Source organism: Oculina patagonica, chromosome 1, assembly GCF_052425735.1.
Source record: "Oculina patagonica isolate OP01 chromosome 1, crgOcupat, whole genome shotgun sequence".
NCBI lineage: Eukaryota > Metazoa > Cnidaria > Anthozoa > Scleractinia > Oculinidae > Oculina > Oculina patagonica.
In genome coordinates this window covers 2,239,561-2,261,650 of record NC_135758.1, presented here as the reverse complement: position 1 = coordinate 2,261,650, position 22,090 = coordinate 2,239,561, and the positions used below count along the sequence as shown (strand labels likewise).

The 22,090-nt window shown below is 39.6% G+C and overlaps 1 protein-coding gene and 1 long non-coding RNA gene across 4 annotated transcripts; one reads left to right on the top strand and one right to left on the bottom strand.

The window, feature by feature from the left end:
- Positions 1 to 40: 40 nt before the first annotated feature.
- LOC144662244 (betaine--homocysteine S-methyltransferase 1-like) lies at positions 41 to 11,822 on the bottom strand. Its single transcript, XM_078523051.1, has 9 exons — positions 11,761 to 11,822; positions 11,505 to 11,640; positions 7,266 to 7,384; positions 6,142 to 6,333; positions 5,409 to 5,556; positions 3,476 to 3,679; positions 2,600 to 2,730; positions 1,240 to 1,337; positions 41 to 653 (listed from the first exon to the last, which is right to left on the bottom strand). The coding sequence occupies exons 1-9, from the start codon at positions 11,767 to 11,769 to the stop codon at positions 470 to 472; spliced, it is 1,221 nt and encodes a 406-aa protein (XP_078379177.1). The 5' UTR covers positions 11,770 to 11,822; the 3' UTR covers positions 41 to 469.
- A 4,304-nt stretch (positions 11,823 to 16,126) lies between these two features.
- LOC144631099 (uncharacterized) lies at positions 16,127 to 21,415 on the top strand. 3 transcript variants are annotated; one of them, XR_013566689.1, is made up of 4 exons: positions 16,127 to 16,237; positions 16,411 to 16,476; positions 19,238 to 19,441; positions 20,227 to 21,415. It is a non-coding gene; the product is annotated as an uncharacterized LOC144631099 (long non-coding RNA). The 3 variants fall into 3 exon arrangements; XR_013566686.1 differs by having other exon boundaries at positions 16,411 to 16,453; positions 20,227 to 21,413; XR_013566675.1 differs by lacking the exon at positions 16,411 to 16,476 and having other exon boundaries at positions 19,379 to 19,441.
- The last annotated feature ends 675 nt before the right edge of the window (positions 21,416 to 22,090 follow it).

Below are 22,090 nucleotides of genomic sequence, written 5' to 3'. Positions count from 1 at the left end.
CCATAATTTAAAATAAGTAGTAAACTCTCAAGGAAAAATGTATTTATTTCCACACTACAAACAAACGGCCATTGAAAATAGCCCTGCAGAATACACAACTAAAATATCAAAAATATAATGGTATCTGGAAAAGAGCAATAAATTGTTTCACTGCAAACATCAGCTCTCTAAGACCATAGAAACTATGTTAAAACTAAAACATTAAATTTATTAATGAGTCTTCTTAATTAGACTCCTGACTTTTATATTAGTCCGTGGAGCGAATCCTAAAAATATGACAATTAAAATGAAAGTTACATTCAAGCGCGCACTTTAAAAAATTTGTTTTATATACTCTGACACTACTAAAGAGGTAAAATGTTAAATCCTAGAATTCCTACTAATTGTATCTTTCTTTAAAAAAATCACGAACGCAATTGACTACGCCCAAAGCTTTGTGAATGGGATTCGGTTCCAGTCCTTCGCAGTTCTATTTGGTCTCCGCGCGTTTTGCTAACTCCTGTACTTCCTCGTCTGTGGTCAAAGTTTTCTTCTGTATCATGGCCTTGTTCTTCAGGGTGAGATCTCCCCACTGAGAAGTCAGCTCGCGTAAGGCGCCACTGTATGGAAGACCGCTTGTAGGGTGAAGGTTCTCCCAGTGGGATCGGCGAGCCCTGGGGTAAAATAGAATTTTGTGGACCCCAATTTAAGGACACATTTTTTCACGTGTTGTTTATCAATTCACTTCATTATTTATCACCGAGCTTAACATTTACCATCTTTATTATTTACTACACATTTGATGATTTCGACATTGCTGATCCTAGCAGTATGCAGGACGCGTGTCACATATCAACCTAGCTGAAATGGCCCAGCTCACCACGAGTTTCTCGTAGCTCAGTTGGTTAGAGCGCCCAACCGGTATTTGGGAGGCTATGGGTTCGATTCCCGTCGGGGACTCAAGATTTTTTTTTCTTTGTTCCATGCTCATGTCATTGTTGTTCAATTCACTCAAAATGATTTTTCAAGTTTAGAATTTTTCTGTTCTTTTAAGCCCGAACTTTTACGTTTTGTCTTTGTTTACTTTTGAGTCAGTTCAATATTTAGCTGCTTGTCTGACGTCATAGAATACTTTAGAAATCTAAGATTACGCATCAATTTTGACTTTACGGAAATCATGACATAATCCCTCTGTCATAAGACGTCTTCATCACATGTTAATGACCTCAAAGGACTTTTTACCCCTGGGAACTCCCTTACCTGGCCCTAACCCACGGATAAGTGTGCTGTCGGAGGCCGTCTCCCCACAAGGCGTGCTTCTCGCTGGCGGGAGGCATTTTACCTCGTTCTTTAGCAAGCTGGAGAATAAAATAGGAAAAATGTTTATTAAAGATTGTCAATCTGCCTGACCACACGGGTAAAACGCCAGAACAAAAAATGACAGATCTAATAAAATGGCCTGGGAATTCCCTTTCTTACTGGATAATAAATTGTATAAATGTTTTACGCCTCATCCTTCTTGGAAAGATAACGGCCCACATTTACTTAGCAGACGGAGTTTTGCGAAGACAGGGGAATCCAACTGCGTTCCCAGGCTAAAGGTGGATTTCCACTGTCGCGTTTTTGTTTACGCACGTTAACGCGCGTAAAAATTATAAACGTACGTAAAATGAAATTTTACGCGCGCGATTACGAGCGTCGAATTTACGTTGTCCAATTTCCAATGCCACGTTTTTTTTCCAGGTATTTACGCACGTGACGCGCACGTTTACGCACGTAGCGATTTTGGGGGTTTTGAAAAAAGTTGAACCGAGTTCAACTTTTTTTGCGGCTGTCTGCGGTTACGCAACGATTTACCCAATCATACTTTTGGATTTCGTCACATGACACCACTTACCATGTGGAAAACCATTTTGTTTTAAATCGCCCATCGATTTACTTGGGAAAACATTCAGATGTAAAAACACTTCTCATCGAGAAAGTCAGTTCAAGAAATAATCTATAGAACTGGCTACAGAACCAAATTACACGAACGCAGTAGTGAAAGAAAACGCCTGGCGTCAGGTCACGTAGACTTTGAACCGGGAATCCGGGAAGGTCGCCTCAAATCCTCTTTTACTTGATGGTGTCTTTCGGGAGTATTTATAAAATGCCTCTTGATCATATTCACGCATTTCTTTGTCTAGCGTTTGGTACAAAGTGTTTTCATGGCAGCCATGTTGGAAGAGTCAAACAACAAGATATTTGCCTAAAAATGTTAATGATTTTTTCCCAAAGGAAAAACAACTTATTGTTTCACTCCTCCAATATGGCCGACAATCACGCACTCTATTCACCAACTTGACAATTCAGTATGGCGGACATTTACGCACGTTCAACGCGCGTAAAAAGGAAACGCTTTTTATTACTTTTTACGCGACAGTGGAAATTTGCCTACGTATCTTTTTTTACGCACGTTTTACGTACGTAAATATTTACGCGTCAGTGAAAATCCACCTTAACACTCATGTCACCCCATCTCTGGCCCTTATTCGTCCATGTTTAATTTCACTTTTGTAACACAGTTCTGTTACAAACGGGCGCGTGTCTCAATGATTATAAAGTGAACATTGGCGCTTGCCTCTTCGGCGATAGCTCTCACGTGGTAAGGTTCCATTCCACAACACGCTCCAATATAGCGAATCCCCATGTTGTAAGCTTCCCGAGCGTACCTTTGCATGTCAAACCGATTGAGCAAACGCGTCTCTAAAGCTAAGAGAAAATAATACAATAAACAGTACTCGCGTTATGGAACCCGAAAGAAAATAACTTCAAGACGAATATTCCCAACTAACTTTGGATGGAATCAATTGAAATTAAGGCTACTAAGTAAAATTTTCATATATGTGGTTAGTTTATGTAAGTATGTCAAACACGTGAGGCAATCTCTTACCTGGCGCTTACAAACGCGGAGGCAAGTGTTGAAAGAGGGTCCTGAAGAGGGGGATATAAAATCCCATTTCCCAGCCTATTGTTTTCCCAAATTCCCAAATCCCATTGATCCCCATTCCCAGTTCTATTGTTGATCTGTTTGTGATTCCAGTCCCAGTGACCCAAATCCTATTTCCCCCGTGAAAATTTGTCCAAATCCTAGTTCCCATTTAACCCCTTCTGGCCCCTCTTGAAACTACGACGCGCAACGAGTATTTTTGCCAAAATTCGAGGTGTTTGGAAATGAGATGAAACATTCTCTTACAGTTCTTCCGAAGTTACTAAGGAGGAAACGAAGAAATAAAATCGTAAAGATCTATGCTTATGAAGAACGCTTTTCCAAACATCGTCACGTCCTCTTGTTTTAGCTTGGGGAATTACTAACAAGTTTGGTAAAATTCTTTTTACTTCTAACTTCTACGTTTGTCAGGATGAATGCAAGACGTGTTCGTCTGATGATATGAATGCTTTTGAGAAGTACTTTCATGTGGCTCCATATTTTGCAAGATGGTTCAAACTTTCATACCTAAAGGGAACTCAGCCAGCCCTGTAAAACCAGTCTTACTGGCGGGGTTGTTGCCTTCCATGCATTCTGGCGTCCTGTATCCTATTGGTTGAACGATCAGGTGACGTTTCAATCCAGCCTTGTCCAAGCTCTCTTTCACGACCTTCATAGTTTTCAAGCACACGTCTGGATCAAAAAAGCAGTTGATACCTACGATGTCGGCGCCTGCCAACAAACAACCAGATCACATTATTGTTACTATGGCTACAATGAGATCGTGCTCGATAGCATTCACCCCATACATCACATACAATAACCCGGATGGCATACTTTTCTCCCCTTTATACGTCTAAATGTTTGTTAAACCGATTTATTTTCCTTTTAATAAAATTAGCTGCGTGGCATAATGCAAGGAGAATTTTTTTCAGTCTCACTAGAAGAATCCAACAATAAAATTAACTGGAAACACGTTTTCCTGCGATTGGGACTCCCGCGATCGACATTGGTTACAGATTTTCCTTGACACTGGTAACACGTTTTCCCGCGCTTGACATTGGTAACACGTTTTCCCGCGCTTGACACTGGTAACATGTTTTCCCGCGCTTGACATTGGTAACACGTTTTCCGGCGCTTGACACTGGTAACATGTTTTCCCGCGCTTGACACTGGCAACACGTTTTCCCGCGCTTGACACTGGTAACACATTTTCCCGCGCTTGACACTGGTAACACGTTTTCCCTCGCTTGACACTGGTAACACGTTTTCCCGCGCTTGACACTGGTAACACGTTTTCCCGCGCTTGACACTGGTAACACGTTTTCCCGCACTTGACACTGGTAACACGTTTTCCCGCACTTGACATTGGTAACACGTTTTCCCGCGCTTGACACTGGTAACATGTTTTCCCGCGCTTGACACTGGTAACATGTTTTCCCGCGCTTAACACCGGTAACACAATTTCCCGCGCTTGACTTTGGTAACATGTTTTCCCGCGCTTAACACTGGTAACACAATTTCCCGCGCTTGACACTGGTAACATGTTTTCCCGCGCTTAACACCGGTAACACAATTTCCCGCGCTCGACTTTGGTAACATGTTTTCCCGCGCTTAACACTGGTAACACAATTCCCCGCGCTTGACACTGGTAACCCCTTTTTATTCCGCGCTTGACACTGGTAACACGTTTTCCCGCGCTTGACACCGGTAACACGTTTTCCCGCGCTTAACACTGGTAACACAATTTCCCGCGCTCGACTTTGGTAACACAATTTCCTGCGCTTGACTTTGGTAACATGTTTTCCCGCGCTTAACACTGGTAACAAAATTCCCCGCGCTTGACACTGGTAACACGTTTTCCCGCGCTTAACACTGGTAACATGTTTTCCCGCGCTTGACACTGGTAACACGTTTTTCCGCGCTTGACACTGGCAACATGTTTTCCCGCGCTTGACACTGGTTACATGTTTTCCGCGCTTAACACTGGTAACATGTTTTCCCGCAGTTGACACTGGTAACACGTTTCCCGCGCTTGACACTGGTAACACGTTTTCCCGCGCTTGACACTGGTAACACGTTTTCCCGCGCTTGACACTGGTAACATGTTTTCCCGCGCTTGACACTGGTAACACGTTTTCCCGCGCTTGACACTGGTAACACGTTTTCCCGCGCTTGACACTGGTAACACGTTTTCCCGCGCTTGACACTGGTAACACGTTTTCCCGCGCTTGACACTGGCAACATGTTTCCCGCGCTAAGCACTGGTTACATGTTTTCCCGCAGTTGACACTGGTAACACGTTTTTCCACGCTTGCCACGGATTTTGACATATGGTTTTTGCTTCGGGTTCTGATTAATTTATTGTTTTTCTCGCCCTAGTTTACTTGTGGTTGGCAGGTGTGATTACGACAGCCGTTTAAAAGCCGCTTAGAGAGAGAAAAATGACTTCCACTGTTACCTGCTTTAGCTATTCTAACAGCACATTCCTCGACACTCACTCCTTCAAAGTCCCCCGCTAAACAGATATTGAGACACATAGCAACTGGAAGGCCTGTTGCCTTCATCACTTCAATCGCCCATTCTGCTTCCTCTACGTAGAAAAACGTCTTGAAAAATGGTAAAACACACACACATTAAATCTGAGTAATTGGCCAGATGAACGCAGGGAATGAGTTGGTTTATAGGCGTTTAGAAGAGAAGTTAGGTAGGTAGGTAGTTTAGGGAGTCCGTAATGAATACTGTTCCAATAATCTGGGCGTGATATGACAAAGGGGTTCACGATACATTTGAGACAGACATTTTCTCATCCGACTTAATATTGGCAGTATTGCCAGGATAGCCTTCTTGCAAATGTCATTAACGTGTTGTTTAAGGCTCAGTTCCTTGCCTAATATAATATGACACCCAAATTTCGTACTTTGTCGGACAGTTTCATTGTAGTGTTGGCAATTAGTACCAATTAGTGTCTGAGATTTCATCAGATATATGTGATGGAATCTCAGACTTCTTTTCAAGGTGGAGGAATTAAACTACCAAAGGGAAAAGTAATTTTACTTATAATGTTATTTTTCCAAAACCGTAGTCTAACCTTTAACTAATTGAAAAGAGATGATTCAGGGTTCCTGGTTGAATACTTTCAGCAAGAATCTCGTGCGTGTACATATCTGCACGCATGCTGCATGCAAACGTACCTCTCCAATTAAGAAATCCACGTCATTCTTCACAAACACGTCGATCTGTTTCTGGAATTCCTTCTGGACAACTTCTTTTCCAAGTCCTGACATGTAGGAAGGCGTTTGGCAAATGTTTCCTGCTACGAGGGCGTCTCCCTCGTTGGCCACCTCGCGCGCGAGATCACACGCGGCTTGGTTAACGAGCTCGCACTGAAATACAATGTACACGCACACTCGTACACATCCGCTATTAATAGGTTTTATGGTGGTAGAAAAATAAAAGAAAGCGTTTTCTATAAAAAGCTTTTGCCAGAGAGATCTGGAGGGGAATAAATTACGCGGCGCGCAGCATGTTCGGCAATGGGATACCCAGAACACCCCACGCGCCGCGAAATTTATTCCGTTCCATGTCCCCTTGACCAAAATAAAATGTCATTTTTTCTAACCACATAACTGCACGCTTTTGCTAGCATTTCTTTTAGTAATCCGGAAGAACAAACACTTTTTACGTCTTTACTCAAAGTAGCACTGCAAGCAAATATAATGAAGCAAAATTTTGCCTTTTTGGAGCATAAAAGTAGTTTTAGCATAACAGACTCATAATATGTTACCATACTTTTACCGTACTTTTAGTGAATGGTTACGAGTCTGATGTTTTCGACAAATGTGGACAATTAAAAAGAAAAAATACCTTACTATCTTTAAAGGGACACAACGTTTTTCATAAGTAGTAAAACAAGACAATTTGTATGGCTAGCTGGGGGAGATAATTGGCGGTGTTTTTTTTCTTTTTGCTGTCGTTACATATACGAATCATTTTTATTAGTTTTTACTGAGTCTTTTTGAGTGCGTTTTCTGGAGTATTGAAAAAGAAAAAATTAAAGGGTCTTCAAAGGATAAGTATGCCTTAAATGCGTCAACCACCGGTCATGGAAATTAGCGAGCATAGCCGTTTTCCAAAAAACTTATGGCTTGTCACGCAAGTTGTGATTGCGTGACGAGCCAAAATAAAATTTTCGTGACAGGCTAACTTTCCATTTTTGCTCTCATGCGTTTCGCCCTTTGAACTATTAAATGATAGAGGCTAACAGGTTTCAAGTAGTTTTCAAGGATTTCCCTCGAAAAGCAATTAAAATCGTTACCCCAATCTTCTCGGAAGCTGTATTTCCTCGATTTTGTAGCTTGTCATCGCTGGCGTAGAAAGTAAAGGTCTGCATAACATCAGCGCCTGCGCGAAGGAACTCGCGATGCAGTTGTCGCACTGTACAGAAAAAAAGGAAACGATTCAACAGTGAGTAGTAACCCCGGAAGTAACGCGTTCTGAAGATCGTCACACAATCGCTACGTGCACAGCTGCCCATAAGGGTCATGTACGGTGTGATTATTATATTATATTTCTTCTTTCAGACGAAAACCAAGAACCATCCAATCAGCGAATGTATACTTTTTTCTTATCTTTTAAGGCAGGGTAAAATTTCCAGTTTTTTCGTTCCGTTCTGGCAGCAAAGCAAATGTTCTCATTTTGGTAAAAGTCGAATTTGATTGAAAAATGCTTATTCTTTGCAAGGTTTACATGTAATAATTTACATGCTTTAGAGAAAATTCATCACAACTACCCCCCCCCCCCCTCCTCCAAACCCGCAAACCACACCCACACCCGTCTGCGTCAGGGTAGTGGCCGGGATCTGTCACGCTTGTAGCCAAAAAATGTGAGCAGTCCTGCTCTGAAAGAAATGGCAGTTAGAATGTAACACAGCTCAAAAATCGATTTCGCCCATACTTTTAGGTCTGTGCTGTCTTTGCTGGCATTCACTCTTAAAAGCGGGTTCAAAATGTAATTGTCAAATAGCAGAAAACAAGAACAATATTAAATTTGCATCATATCTGCTAGATCTCGACTCGATCAAGCATAACCAGGGGAAGGGGGGGGGGGGGGAAGAAGAAACTTCCTTTGTTACACGACTCAAAAAGTGGTCATAGCGGTGCCGGGCAACCGAGACTGCGCAGTAGCTATCTACATGTTTGCTAAGGGCGTAGCATCCTCGTACCCAGGGTCTTCGTTCCCTTTGACCCGCGGTCAGGAAACGAGCGACTTACCTTGTTTCCACTAAGAAACACCACCAGCCAGCGCAACTCGCCGAAAACGCTTTAAAACGACCTGAGACGCAGGCAGACAACAAAGAACACAACATGGAAACAAGGTAAGTCGATTTTATCAGTAAAATATTTAATTTTATACCTTTTGAATCAAAATCGCTAAGCTCCCATACAAACCCTTATAAATCGCATCTTTGTAACACAACACCGCTCGAAGCCAAGAGTCACGTTCGCTTACACTTTACAAATAATTAATTCACGCAGTGAACTTGGGCCGCCTGTGCGGTGACCAGTCTTGCAAAAGTAATGCTTGCGAATTATACTAATTAAGAATAACTCGAATGATTCTGAAATAATTTCCCATTTTTTGGTTGTTAAATTTCAACCGTGACAAATTTTTTGCTTGTTATTCCACGCCGCCAAAACATTCTCAGTGACGTGAAACATTCGGTGAGAAAAATGCCAAAAACATCTTAGCGGCGTAAAACATCAAACGCAAACACCGCCACTACTCGCATTTCACACGCACGCAGTCATTGATATTTAAATCTTTCTGAGAAAACAAAACTTTGGTTTGACGTCTTTCTTAGCAACGGCTTGATTGACATAGACTCGCACCGTTTCCAGGCACTGCTGTGTCTTCAAAGAAAAGTGCCGACTTTCTCCCCCCTCCCCTGAGCATAACTGTACATGTGCAAATTATGAGAAGTGCGCTCACGAATAAACCGCAGTCCGCAGAACGTCATTGCATTCCCAGTTTATTACTCCGGCTGGATAAAATGGGCTTGATTTCTTTGTAACTAGTCACAAATCTGCAAAATTGCGCAATCGAGTGACGTAATCCCATTGTGCTTTGCGTACCATCTGTTTGACCTCGACAGGGAAAAGTCGCCATTGCAAGTGAAGTCATTGATGCGGAGTCTTTTGTGCCACGGAACGGATTACAAACTTTCAAGGTCTTGTTTGTTATGCTAAACACGTAAACTTCCCTCTCTGGGGCAAGTACAGATTGCTAAAACCTTGGTAGTGTTAAGAAATCCATCTTTCTTTCGGGGCCGCGAAGACTGTGTCGCGACGCACTTATCAGTGTGTTTTGAATACAAATCATGGACTTGATCAAGGACTTTCTGCGGCTTCTCGAGACTTCAGAAAGCAAATGTTATGTATATTATTGCTTTGAATTTTAGATGACATTTTTACAAGGATCAGTAAAAGAAGTCAAGTAAAAAATTATAATGCAAAAGCCGTTCGCTGCAGTACAAGAAATGCTTTTGCGTGAATAAATTTAATTAAGCGTGCAAGGGTTGTTTCACGAGTTTTAAAATTGACGCTTTTGAGACCTTTTGAATACATTTCTTTGCTTCACCTTCTATGAAAATTAATCTGAAATAACGTTTCTTTCAAGTTTCTTTCATTTGTCCATCTTTAGTTCGGTATTTTAGGTTTTGAAGATCTAGACATCGATCTGTTTCGAGACAGACGCGGTGTTACCTGATCATCTTTCAACGGCGACCAGACTTTTAGGGCCTGTTTACATGGAAGGCGGGTGCCCCGGCTAACCGAGTTACCCGGCTAACCGAGCTAACCTGGGCGAGCCAACTTTTCATACGTTTCCTAAGAAAATGTATTGAAGCCTTTACATGCTAGAAGGGTAACCCGCCTTGCCGGGGCACTCGGTCTACTTGCCCGGGGCACCCTTCTAGGCGGGATAGCTTTTTGCCATGTAAACGGTTATGCCTGAGCTATCCCGGCTTGCCGGGATAAGTTTTCGCGCGTGTTTTTAAACTAAATTTGAAGTTAATGGCATAAAATGTATAAATTCTGGACCCAAACAGTGCTATTTGATCAAAATTAGTTTTATCAGTCGGCTGGAAATATTTCTTTGAGCAACAGCAAATTAATTCGAAATTTTCGTGGGAATGATTATCCTAATTCACGAAACAACAAATTTAATTTCAATTTGGCGGCCAAATACTGTTGAATTTCGATTGAATTTCGTCAAAAATGAACGCAGTAAATTTCTGAGAACTTGTACATCATATTGAAATAAGTTGGAAGACGAAAAGCCTTGATTATTCAGTAAAAAGTCATATTTTTCTTCAATCATTTGGAGCTACATTGTTTTCCCACGCCGTGACACGCTTCAATGACGCTGTCTAATCTCGGGTAGAAGGGTTGTGAATTCTGCATGTAAAGGCGGGCTAGGTTTTATCCCTTCTAGCCGGGTAACTCGGTTAGCCGGGGCACCCTCCCTCCATGTAAACAGGCCCTTAGTTTTGTGTTTTATAAAAGATTTAAAAAATTACTCCAGTACTCCAGAAAAATGCAAACAAGTAGTTTGATTAATAGTTAAGTAAATGAAGAGCGTAGAAAGTATTACCAATTCAGTTTTTGGAAGGAACCATGTAGTTTCAGAGTTGTGTAAACAATATTCCAGTCTCCTTCGCAGCCGCTATTTGGTGGTCACGCTACGCTTCCGTGATTCGTAAATAACTCCCGAAAAACGCTTTTCTGTACCAAGAAGTACCACATTGAGATGGTTTTATATTTTGACAAGTCTTCATTAGCGAGTCCTTACTCCAGCGGAACGAAATCCCGGTTTAAGACGTTTGACGATTCCCCGATATAACGATATGGTTTCGCCAGTCCCTTGGTACATCATTTATATATCGGGGTTCCACAGTATTGTCTAAGGTTACTGGTCATTTTGTTTATTCGTTTGCATTTAAGTCTTCACACTGTAAAACCACGTCTATATTCCTAGTTTTATCTAGGCAGCTTTTCTTTATTCTTTATAGGGAAGATATTTGTTTACAAACATTGTCACTGTTATTTAAATGTTCGATAAATGTCCAACAAGTTTACACAAAAGCACATTAATAACGATAGGTGACGTCAACGATATCTTTGCTATTGTATTTTATGTTTTATTTTAGCCTCTAATACTCGGGAGTTCCGATACGTACCCAATCCCCTCCCTAATCCTCCACCCCTATGTCACTTCCAGGAGGGTAGCAAAGGGGGTATCGTGATCCCGTTTCACGCACAAGTTTTAACCAAATTCACGTGTCACGTATACTTGAAACAGCAGAATTCACGGATCACGTGTCTTTTCTAGCTATTTTCACGCGTCACGGTCTGATATTTGCCCTATTTTCACGCGTCACGGTCTAATTTTTGCCCTTTTCACGTGTCACGTATAAACCCTTTGCCCCCCTCTTCCAGGGCCGGAGTGTACGCTCTGCTAGCGTCTTGTTGACCTTAAAACGATAAAATATCATTACCAGCCTCTGGATGCTCCACGTTTACTTCTGGTGTCCACACGCCAGCTTTCACGTAGCCTCGCTTCTCCAAGCAGAGCAAGAAGCCGCCATCTCCGACGATGACCTCACCAGCGTCTAGGCGCTCTAATATTCCTCGCTTAATGAGAGACAAACAAAATTTGATATTTTGTCGACCGTGATGGTGCTTGCTTTTTGTGGCATTTGCACTGAACTTGCAGCTGAATTGAGAATTTCGAAAGCGATGCTATTCTCTTACCTTTGGCATAGTGGAAAGCTTCAACTACTAATAGTACGCAGCAAGAAACGATATTTGCTTAAAGTGCCTATGAAGTAAAAAACTTTTTTGCTTTTTTTGGTAGCTTATTATGTCTACTTTCCGAAAAGTTAAAAAATCTCGATGATTTGGTAAGTGCAGAATGCAATATGGAACAATTGAAAGTATGATGTTTTATATATGTTCGTGTTTATTTGTTTTACTTTACTTTCGGAAAAACTGTTCACAGGCTACTTGTATTCTTTCCTAGGTGTTCCTTACGTTAATCTTTGCAAACGTAACACGACACTTTTGTTCGTTTGTAACAAAATACTTTTGTTTTCCTTGAAAATGCCGTAACATGAAACTCTTGTTTTTTGTTTGTTTTACGGCGACATCGATGACATTTGTTTAATTTAATTAAGTTACGGTTTAAACTGCACGAAAGACGATTCTCAAAACTAAAGAACAAATCTAATCAAAAAACATCTTTTTCGAAAGGGTTTTTAAAACGCAGTACAGCTAGGATATTTGTTTCCTGGTTATCAGGTGTTCACGCCGAAAATCCCGGTGCAAGTTTTTGCATACCTAATTACGATTTACGAAAGCGCTGTGAACACGTCACACGCTCACTCAAGCATGAAGCCGAGAAGCACGTAGTGTGAAGATTTCTTTCAAGAAATGTCGGAACCGTCACGAAAGCATGTTCAAACACTAAAGCGGCAGAGGTTTTACAAAATAAAACGGAGGTTAGTTCAACCGATGGAGAACAAATAAAAGGAAAGGAAGTGACGGATGTAACATGATATTGTTGTTTTTTTCTCGCAGATCGCTGTGATGCCTTTTAAGTCTAATTAAATTAACGCCACGGATTCTACAGGAATTCAACCGCATTGAAAAGCACACCACGTTAGGCTTTAATACAAAATTTCTAAACACGTCACTGTTATTTTAATTTTCGATAGCTTGAATTTCAGTTTGTTATTGAAACAGCAAACAAGATACTTTTGTTTTTGTCAAAAACATGTAACATACTTTTGTTTTTGTCGAAAACGGATGTAACATGATGTCTATGGTAACGTGATTTATTTTCTGCAAAGAAGGCGACATTGATTATAACACAGATGTTATCAGGTTATCAATTAATTATGAGATGCTAGATCACCTTTTCTAAGAAAACAGCATTGCCATATCAAGAATTATTTCACATGATCTGCTATGACGCCTTACTGTCTAATTCAATTAATTTGTGGTTTTAACTTGGGGCCACGGAGTCTACACGAATCCTTCTGCAGAAGAAAAACGCAATGTTCGTGATGAAGACTGATCTGCGCATGCGTTTAGCGCAAAGTATTTTTTTCCAGAAAGAATTGTACCACAAGGAGAGCATAGTGCTTTCTGAAACAAATATATACCTTGAGTTCTTCAATTGTAAGTATCGTAATGGACTCCCCGATTTACCAAGGGCACACGGTCAGGTGCTCTCCATCCCCTCCCCCCTTTACAGAAATAATTAATTAATTGATATTAATTAATTAATTGGTGATTAAAAGTTTACACCGCGTTAGCGGTTTAGTGGCTTAGTGGTTTAGTGGTTTAGTGGTTTAGTGGTTTAGGGGTTTAGCAAACGCCAACCCACCAAACCATCACAATAGTGCATTCTGCACTAAAAAAGAATAATGTCAAAGAGAGAGAAATCGGACTTTTTGCCGCCTAAAGTGCCCTCGGTAAGACAAAACAGTGGGTCTGGAGACTGGACACGAATTTGGCTCGAATGACGTAGTTAGTGGTTCCACGGATCAGTTTACACTTAGATTTTGTTGATACACAGTGAAGTTCACTACTTCAGCTGAGATTGTTGCTGCTTTTTCGTTGATAAATCGAAATCTTGTCCGACAAGAACGATTTGTTGCCATCTGCGGACTTGGCAGAGCGTGTTTCTAGCAGAAATGAATCGCACAACGAAATATCGTGACACTAAATGGACTGAAGTAGCTAGTTGGACCTGTCCAACCGCCGCAAGCACATGTGCAAGCCGATCAAGCGCTCTTTCACACAAGCGCTGGTCGACAAGCACGATCGAACTTCGGCGAAGCAGATTCAAATGAAAAATTCCCTATAAAAAATGAATAACTAGAATTTTTATTGTTTCCAAAAGCACATACATCGACGGCTTTGATTTTGTGAGTGGTTTCGCAGTGTCGCAATGTGCTTCGGAATTGACACGAGCGCTGCTTGCCGCGCCGAGGTTGCTTGCTTGTCGAATGTGTAAATTCAGGTTACGGTACGCCTATCCCGGTGGTTATTCGGTATTATATAACGATTTGGTGATTTTAATACAAGAAGCGATCAGTTGCTCGATCGCTTTCATTTTGATTGTGTTCCTGTGTGGGAAAGTACAGTGGACTGACATATTTCTCCGAAGCGTGAGAGTGACATAATTAAACTTGACAACACGGCAAGATAACACTTCTTCAAACTCAAGATAAGCACTTTTTGACTTCAATGAACGATACCAAAATTTCCTCTTCAAGAATAGACAGAACTGCAGTTTTTGCTCTTTATGGTTCGTTAGCTCTACGGTATATTTTCAACCGTCGACTTCTTTATCCGGATACGATAAATCCTGATTACAGCCGTGAGTGCGTGTTTATCAGCAAATAATTCCGGCGAAGGCAGCCGTAAAATTTGTCCAAGATTTTGCGAGATCTCAGTGCATTCGCCATAGAATACTACCGGAACTGCAGACGTGAGTGACAACATTCGAAGCGCGCTACTTGAAAACAAACAAGCATTTCTAACTCACTCAAGTCGAATTTACATTCCATATTTTTGTTTCTTTCACAGATGCATTCGTTTGCGTCTGGCGATCGATCGTTTCGAGTGTTTGGGAAAGGAAACGACTGCTACCTTACGAATGATAAAACGATCTACTAACCATACAAATTAAATTTTGAGGAACGAAGTCTCATAATAAAAGAATAACACGTATACTGTACCCAGCTGTGTAACATATATGTTATATATACTTTTATATATATATAAAACTCCTGGCGCGACTGCTAAATCTTTCTTCGGCTAGTCAGGGCAGAATGATATAGAGAGACACCATACCATATCCTTTACAGAGATACTGACTCTTTTGATAAATTTCCTCTTCGCTTCATGACTTTATCGTTTCATTTGTGGCAAGGAAGAGCTTGTGCTGAGAACAGCGATCCTTGAACTGCCGACGGAACAGAATTCGTTTCTTCTTGCGTTTTCATCAGAACGAATAGCTTTACTATACACATGGAAATTTCGCTTCCATTTACTCTGCGAAGCTTCACCAAAGGAAATAAGTGTATTTGTTGCAGTTTCGTTTGCGCAATTGCCTTTGTTTGACTCAAAAGCCGAAATATAGCTTTCGCCAGCCCTCTTTGCTCTCTTTACGCCATAATCCTAAGGATGGGCCGATACTCGATACCAAATATTCGATACACCGATATTTTGACAATTTTGAAAAGTATCGATACTTTCGAAAAATATCGCACTTTCGATACGTTTTCGATACTGCACACGTGACCTGAGCCTGCGGTCTTCTGGTCAGCACGTGAGGTTTGAAAATGCGATTTTGCTCAAAGAAATATTGATGTTCTTGTCAATATTTGAATTTTTCTTGCCTTGACTTGATGTCCACACATTGCTGATGCAACAGTGAACCGAAAAGACCAAAATCAACATTCTTGGCTAACATTTATAACGCCCGGTCTGTCCTTTGTATGGTCACGTGACAAACCAATGACGTCAGGACGGAAATGACGTCATAATATCGATATCGATATCGATATCGAGAAAAAAGGCAAATATCGTATCGATATCGTATCGTTTTGAAAAACCTGTATCGGCCCATCCTTACATAATCCTGGTGTCTTTAGAACCACTAAGTACGTCATTTCCGGTGAAACCGGAGCGTTTGGCCGCGCGCGAAAAGGACCCACTTCAAATTGCGAAATCCAAACTTCGAGGCTCAAAAAATACTAGAAAAAAGCGCTTTTGATCGCTTAAACACGCATATTCGTGCTAACTAAGACATAAACAGGCAAATTGAGCAAAGTTATTTTTTACTTCATAGGCACTTTAAGAAAGCTCTGGTTAGGGCACTGCTTTAATTTGCATTGTTTGGTATTATTATTACGCCTTCTCAAACTGGTTTTAACGAGTCACAAAGGTAACTCAACCACCTATTAAATACTTGTTGGGACTGGTTTGACTTGGCAGTCCGGCTGCGCCACTTCTTATAGGCGGAAAAACCGCTGATTGGCTGAAATAATCGCCGTCTTGGAGCATGCTCCTGTGTTTTCCGCTGACCGTCTGCGGGTGCAAATAAGTTCGAATTTGATCAAATTTAGCCATGAGCAGCCTGTACTTCGAGCGTTGTTGTGGATTTTTTACCCATCTGAAACTTTTGCTTGTCGATGAGGATGCAGATGAAGCAAAGGTTAGTATGTTCTGAATTTTAGCATGGCTTTATCACTTTCTTTGAGCGTCATTCTTTGCGTTACGATTTAGTTCGTCGGTTGGAGCCATTGCTCTTCGTGACGCTTTCATTCAGCACCGCGAAGCACATGCTTTGTCTGACCTGTTGCTGCATGATTTATTTTTCTACTGAAGATATTTATGATGAACAGATGACCTAACACAGCAGAATTAAGTGGTAAGCCAATTTCACCTTTCAAAGTAAGCATATCTTGGTAAAACGGTTGATATATTTGCGCGCCATTTTCCTTACGCGTGTTTGGTTTCTGGCATTGCCTTTCCTCATTTAGATGTCGCAAGTTGAAGATTGTTTCCACGATTCACTAAATCTAAATACTAGTAATACGTGACTCGCAGGGCCTCGCGAAGCTCTGGGTTGGGGAGGGAGGGGGGTGTTATAAATAAGGAGTGATAACCGGTTTTAACCGGTGATTTGTTATTGTTGCCTAGTAACGGACATGGCCGCGACACCCTCGTTCCCAGGGTCTACTCCGATTTGAAAATGGCGGCTCTTTCTGGTTCGTAAAGAGGTATAAAGCGTTGGGAAGCGCAGGCTATTTTCAAAATCATCGACAAATTATTGGATATTCGCATTTTGGACATTTATTTCAGGGCATTAAAGAAAAGAAGAACGAACGGCAGGAGGATTCGAACCCTCCGCCCGCGCGCCCCTGATGGCCATGAAAGGTTTATAGCCTGAATAGGCGTTGAGGGAGTATTATTTGGAAATCAGTGTTATTTCAATCCGAAAAGAAAAACGATAAATATGAAAGGCTCAGGATTCGAACCTACAAAAAAAAAAGAAAAAAAAAAAACCTTAGCGGGATTCGAACCCCCGCCCTCAGTCCCGAAGATCTGATTTGAAGTTCGACGCCTTACCATTAGGCCACCAGCGCGCGGCCGTGTGACGTCATTTCCGCCAGACACCAAGCTCACAAATATATATATATATATATATATGACCGTAAACTCCACACGAGATTTCATCCCGCCTGAGCCCTTTGAGGGACAAAATTATACACCCCGCTACGCTCGGCCTTCGGCCTCGCTTCGCGAGGAATAATCTTATATCTTAACTCGCTTCTTGGAAGAGACTCATTTGGTTTCTGTTCACCTATGCTCAGCCCGGGTGTATCATCGTTGCCATCCAAATTTATTTAAAAAGGTTTTGAAATGTGATCTTGTAAATTGTGTATGCTATTTTTTTTAACCCGAAGGACGTTTTTTGTGTCGATTACCTTTATGGCCTACATGTATACTAAGTGAAAAAATATATACAGTCTGCAGATCAAATTTCACCTCTTCAACACCTCGAGAACATAAAATTCGCACAATTAGGCAGCGGAATGCAGAAAATGTTTGGAGACTTGGCTTGAGATTGATTTCCATTCAAGCTGAAGTCGTTCGTCTTCTAAAAGTAAAAGTTTTGATTTAAATGCAATTTAAAGAACATTAAGTGTGCTGTACCATTTTGCTTTCAGAAGTCTTGCGAAGATCAATTAAGTCCGTGACTTGTACATCTTACTGACAAATGATCGAAGGAGACTATTAATTTTTCAATGTGAAAGATTTTACTGCTTTGTATAGAGCAAGAACAATCCTCTTTGAGAGCCCACTTTAAAATCAGTGGTTTATATCTTCTCTTCTTTAGGCCATAGCAAAGAGGTGTTTCGTCATGACTTCCTTTGACAATAAATTAATAAACAACATGAAGGCAAATAATAGTTTATCAACAGGTTACCCATATTTATAATGGCTCTTCATTTGTTGTTGTTCTATCAACTATCAATCATTACAGCTAAACCATTTGATAAAAAAATACAAAATTATTCACTATAATTTTGTTACAATTTGGTTTTTATCATATAAGAATACAAAAATTTTTGGTTCATTCGTAGAACTGATAAACACTGATCTTCAGTGACAATCAGTGATTGTTTAAATTTAATTTACAAATTGCCATTTTCAATTTAATTGCTGGTTTACACAATGTTTATTTTTCTCCCTGGGGATTCTGTTGCATTTGTATGATATCCAGTATGGAAAAGCTGTGTGTTTCTGTCTATGTGAAGAGAAGATTTAAATCTTAGGTGTGACAGTTCAGAGACAGTTCAGAGACTTGCATAGCACAGTAGTAGAAAATTAAAATTATTTTTTGTTAGTCCATTTCACAATATAATTATTGGGGTTTTTTTATACTAGCCTGCTGATGTATGCTAGAGTATGTTTGTAAATATTATGAGTGGGTTGATGCTTGCTGGTTTATGTTTGTATCATGGGCGGGGGTTTGTGATTACAATAAAGAGAGTGAGAGATCAGTAAGAGTTTATGTAAGCTCTATGAGAGTTGGTTAGGGGTTACCAAATTTTAAATTATTATTATTATTGCTTGTTTATTGGGGACATTAAATTATTTTATTTGCTTATTTATTTATGTTATTTTAGTGGTTGATGCTGTTTGTATCAAAGGATGAGTTCATGTATGTGCTCATGTGTGCACTAGGGGTGGGGGGTATGAAAAAACAGACGGTTTAGATCAAATTAAAATGTAAAATACAAAACAAATTAAACTTGTGAAATTCAATTTTCAATTGACTTGAAACTAAGAAAAAAGCACAAAACAACATCTAAGGTCTTGTCAATCTACCACTTGCTAAAGGCTACCACTAATTTAAAAGAAACTTGTATACATGGCTTAATACAAGTGTTCTTAATGATATACATAGCTTATTACACGAGCTTAGTCCCTAAGAATAATATACATAGATTAATACAGGAGCTTAGTGACATAGCAATAGTTTAATACAAGAGTTTAGTGTTCTGTGTTCTTAATAATACACATAGCTTAATACAAGAGCTTAGTTTCCTAAAACATTATAAAGTGCACAGTAAATTAGTGTCCTTAAAAATATATATTGTCCAGGAATTATTCAAATTATATGTTGCCCTTTTGTCATCAACAGGTGTCACTTTGTAGCATCCAGAGGAAAGGTGTTCACTGTGCAATAACCAAAATGAGGGTCACTGCCTATGCCAAAGCCTTTTAACCAGTAGTTGGTTGATTGATGTGGGTATGTGTCATACCCTTTTGCTCTGTACTTCAGGTCTTCTGGTTTACAGCTAACCAGCTCCAGGATTGCGTCTTGAGGAAAAGTTTTCTTGATTATGTATGTACTTACTTTGATGTGTTATTAATAATTTTGAAACTTAACTTCCCTTCAATTTTAGAGTGACAATTTGCTATCTAAAACTGTATTTTCTATTCCATGTGAAATGCTTGCTGTTTGCTAGTGGATGTTTGTATTACGGTTTTATACTTTATTTTGTTACTTTATAGGGGACGTTAATTGACTTTTATTATATTATTTTATAAGATTAATTTGCTTTATTACATTATAGGGCAGAAAGGTATTTTTATGGGTTAATTAACATTTTGCCTTGAAAGCCTTAGCTGCATTGGATTTAGTTCATAAGATATGGTTCATAGTCCATAGAAAGCAAAGTCCCTCAGAAAAGAGAAACAAGGGGGCATCCTTCAATATCTGTGATCCAAATATTAGCCCAAAAATTAGTGCTAATTTAAAATTAAGGCTAGATAAATATTAATCCACATCCAGTTGTTAGCCCATGAGGCTGAATAAACACTGATTAACATCCCAGGGCTTGGGATCCAAACTATAGTCCAAAAATAGCGCTAATTAAAACCAAGGCTGAAAAACCATAATCAATATCTGCTAGCTCTATAAAACTTCTTATTAAAGCTAGTAAAATTTTATAATACAATAGCTCAGTGAAATTTTATAGTACAATAGCTCAGTGCTCTCAGAATCCATATTGGTCAGAAAAACATTTTCTTATTAAAAACTAGTAAAATGTTATAATAGCTCAGTGATCTCAGAAACACATATTGGTTAGAAAAATATCCTAAAATATAGCTTTTGTTCTACAATAGGTGTCGTTTCGTTCCATCCAGCGGAGGAGTGACAACTGCATAGCATCCAGAAGAGGATTGCACTAAAAGATGTAAATGGTCCAGTGGTGGACCATGAACTAATTCATGTGGTCAACTTCACAGTCTTGCCTAGTCTATCAAGTTAACATAATTCTTGTGCATCTGTATTTAAATAAAGACTTCTGGTATACAATAAGAGGTCTAAAAAATGTTTGTCCCTAAGCATGAAATACTCATTCAATCTTGTAAGCAATTTTGTTGTAATTATCCTCAGTTTACAAACATTAAAAATATAATTTTCCAGTGAAATCTGGAGATTGATATATGATTAAGACTGACAAATTATAATCTAAAATTGTTTGTGATTTATTTGTCAACTCTTAATTTCCGCACAAAAGCCATATTGAAAAAAACTTAATGTACTTAATATGATTGCACTTAATATTGTTCACACTTAATTTTTAATCACCAAATAAAATCATAATAACGAAAAACCTTTACATTTCCTGTTTCGCTTAATGCAGAAGAGTCCACTGTGCTGCTGTTCAGACCACTGCACTCTTTTCTTACTCATTTTATCTCATTCTAAACATTAACATGAAATATCCTTACCATCTAAGATAGTGCAGATTAAGATGTTTGCCATTCATATTCCTTTGTAGCATTTATCTAAATTCTAGCTACATTTTTTACCTTGGGAGTTTCTTTTTAAGTAGGATGTGTTTTTTTTTAGTTTAGTTTTCTTTTCCCTTTGATGTTTTTGTCTTCCAACAACATATTAAATGCTGTTTTTACTTGTGCGATTCAATTTACAGTATTTGTTTTCTAACGACCTGTGCAGAATATTGTACATTATAGTGTTTTATTTTATGATATATACTGCTGTACCCTTAGCTTTTGAGAATATCAATGAATTAGAATTTTATGAAAATAGACAGGTCAATTTTGACTGAATGCAATTTCCTTGCTTGCTGTCAAGTAATGCTCTTCAATATCTGTTATTTAGAAATACTAGTACAAGTATCTCCTCCGCAGAGGCTCCATTATTGGTGGAAGGCGAAAAATGAAAAATAGGGGGAGTGCGGGGGATGACGGGAAAGGCTTCCCTTCTCAGTGCCCCCCCCCCCTGCACTTTTGTTGCCATAGTAATAACATTAATAGGAATAATAATAATAAAAAATTATCATTTGTATGTCCATTAGTAGTACCAGTCACTGGGTTCTCATTCATTCTTTTCAAGTGAAGTGTAAGGCTACATTTGGATTGAATCTGAATTAAACAACTGCAGTTTAAAATGGTGTTTCTATTTATTAAGCTAAAATATTTGTAATCTGGGTAACTACTGAAACAACTTGAAAAAGTTGCTTGGAAAACCATTTCATTGGGAAACCCATTTAAAAATAAAAAGGCATTTAAATTCAGCACACCTTTAATTAATGCGGTCATTCAGGCTTAAATTTTCAAACTTTCTTGAAACCCGTAGTTTAAAGACTGTTTTAGCCACGCAGGAAATTTTCCCCCAACAATAAATATTTTCGGGCCTTGTTACGAGATTTTCTTTGCTCCTCAAAGCTCTAGGAGCCTTCGCACAGAACATATTTTAAGCGATGTAAACACAAAAATCTTGCGTTTGTGTTGCAGTTTAGCCGAAAACCGGCTAAATTGATATTGACATTAGCGGCTACACGGCAAAAAGGCGGGAAAATCGTGAGGGTAGCCGGCACAAGATGGCCGTGTAGACGAATAAAAGAACAACGACAAGAAATAACTTGAACTCACAAATGTTTATTCATACAACAAGTTAATTCTAAATACAGTACACTAGTTAAGAAAGCGCTTTTAGGAAACGAGCGATTTACAACAA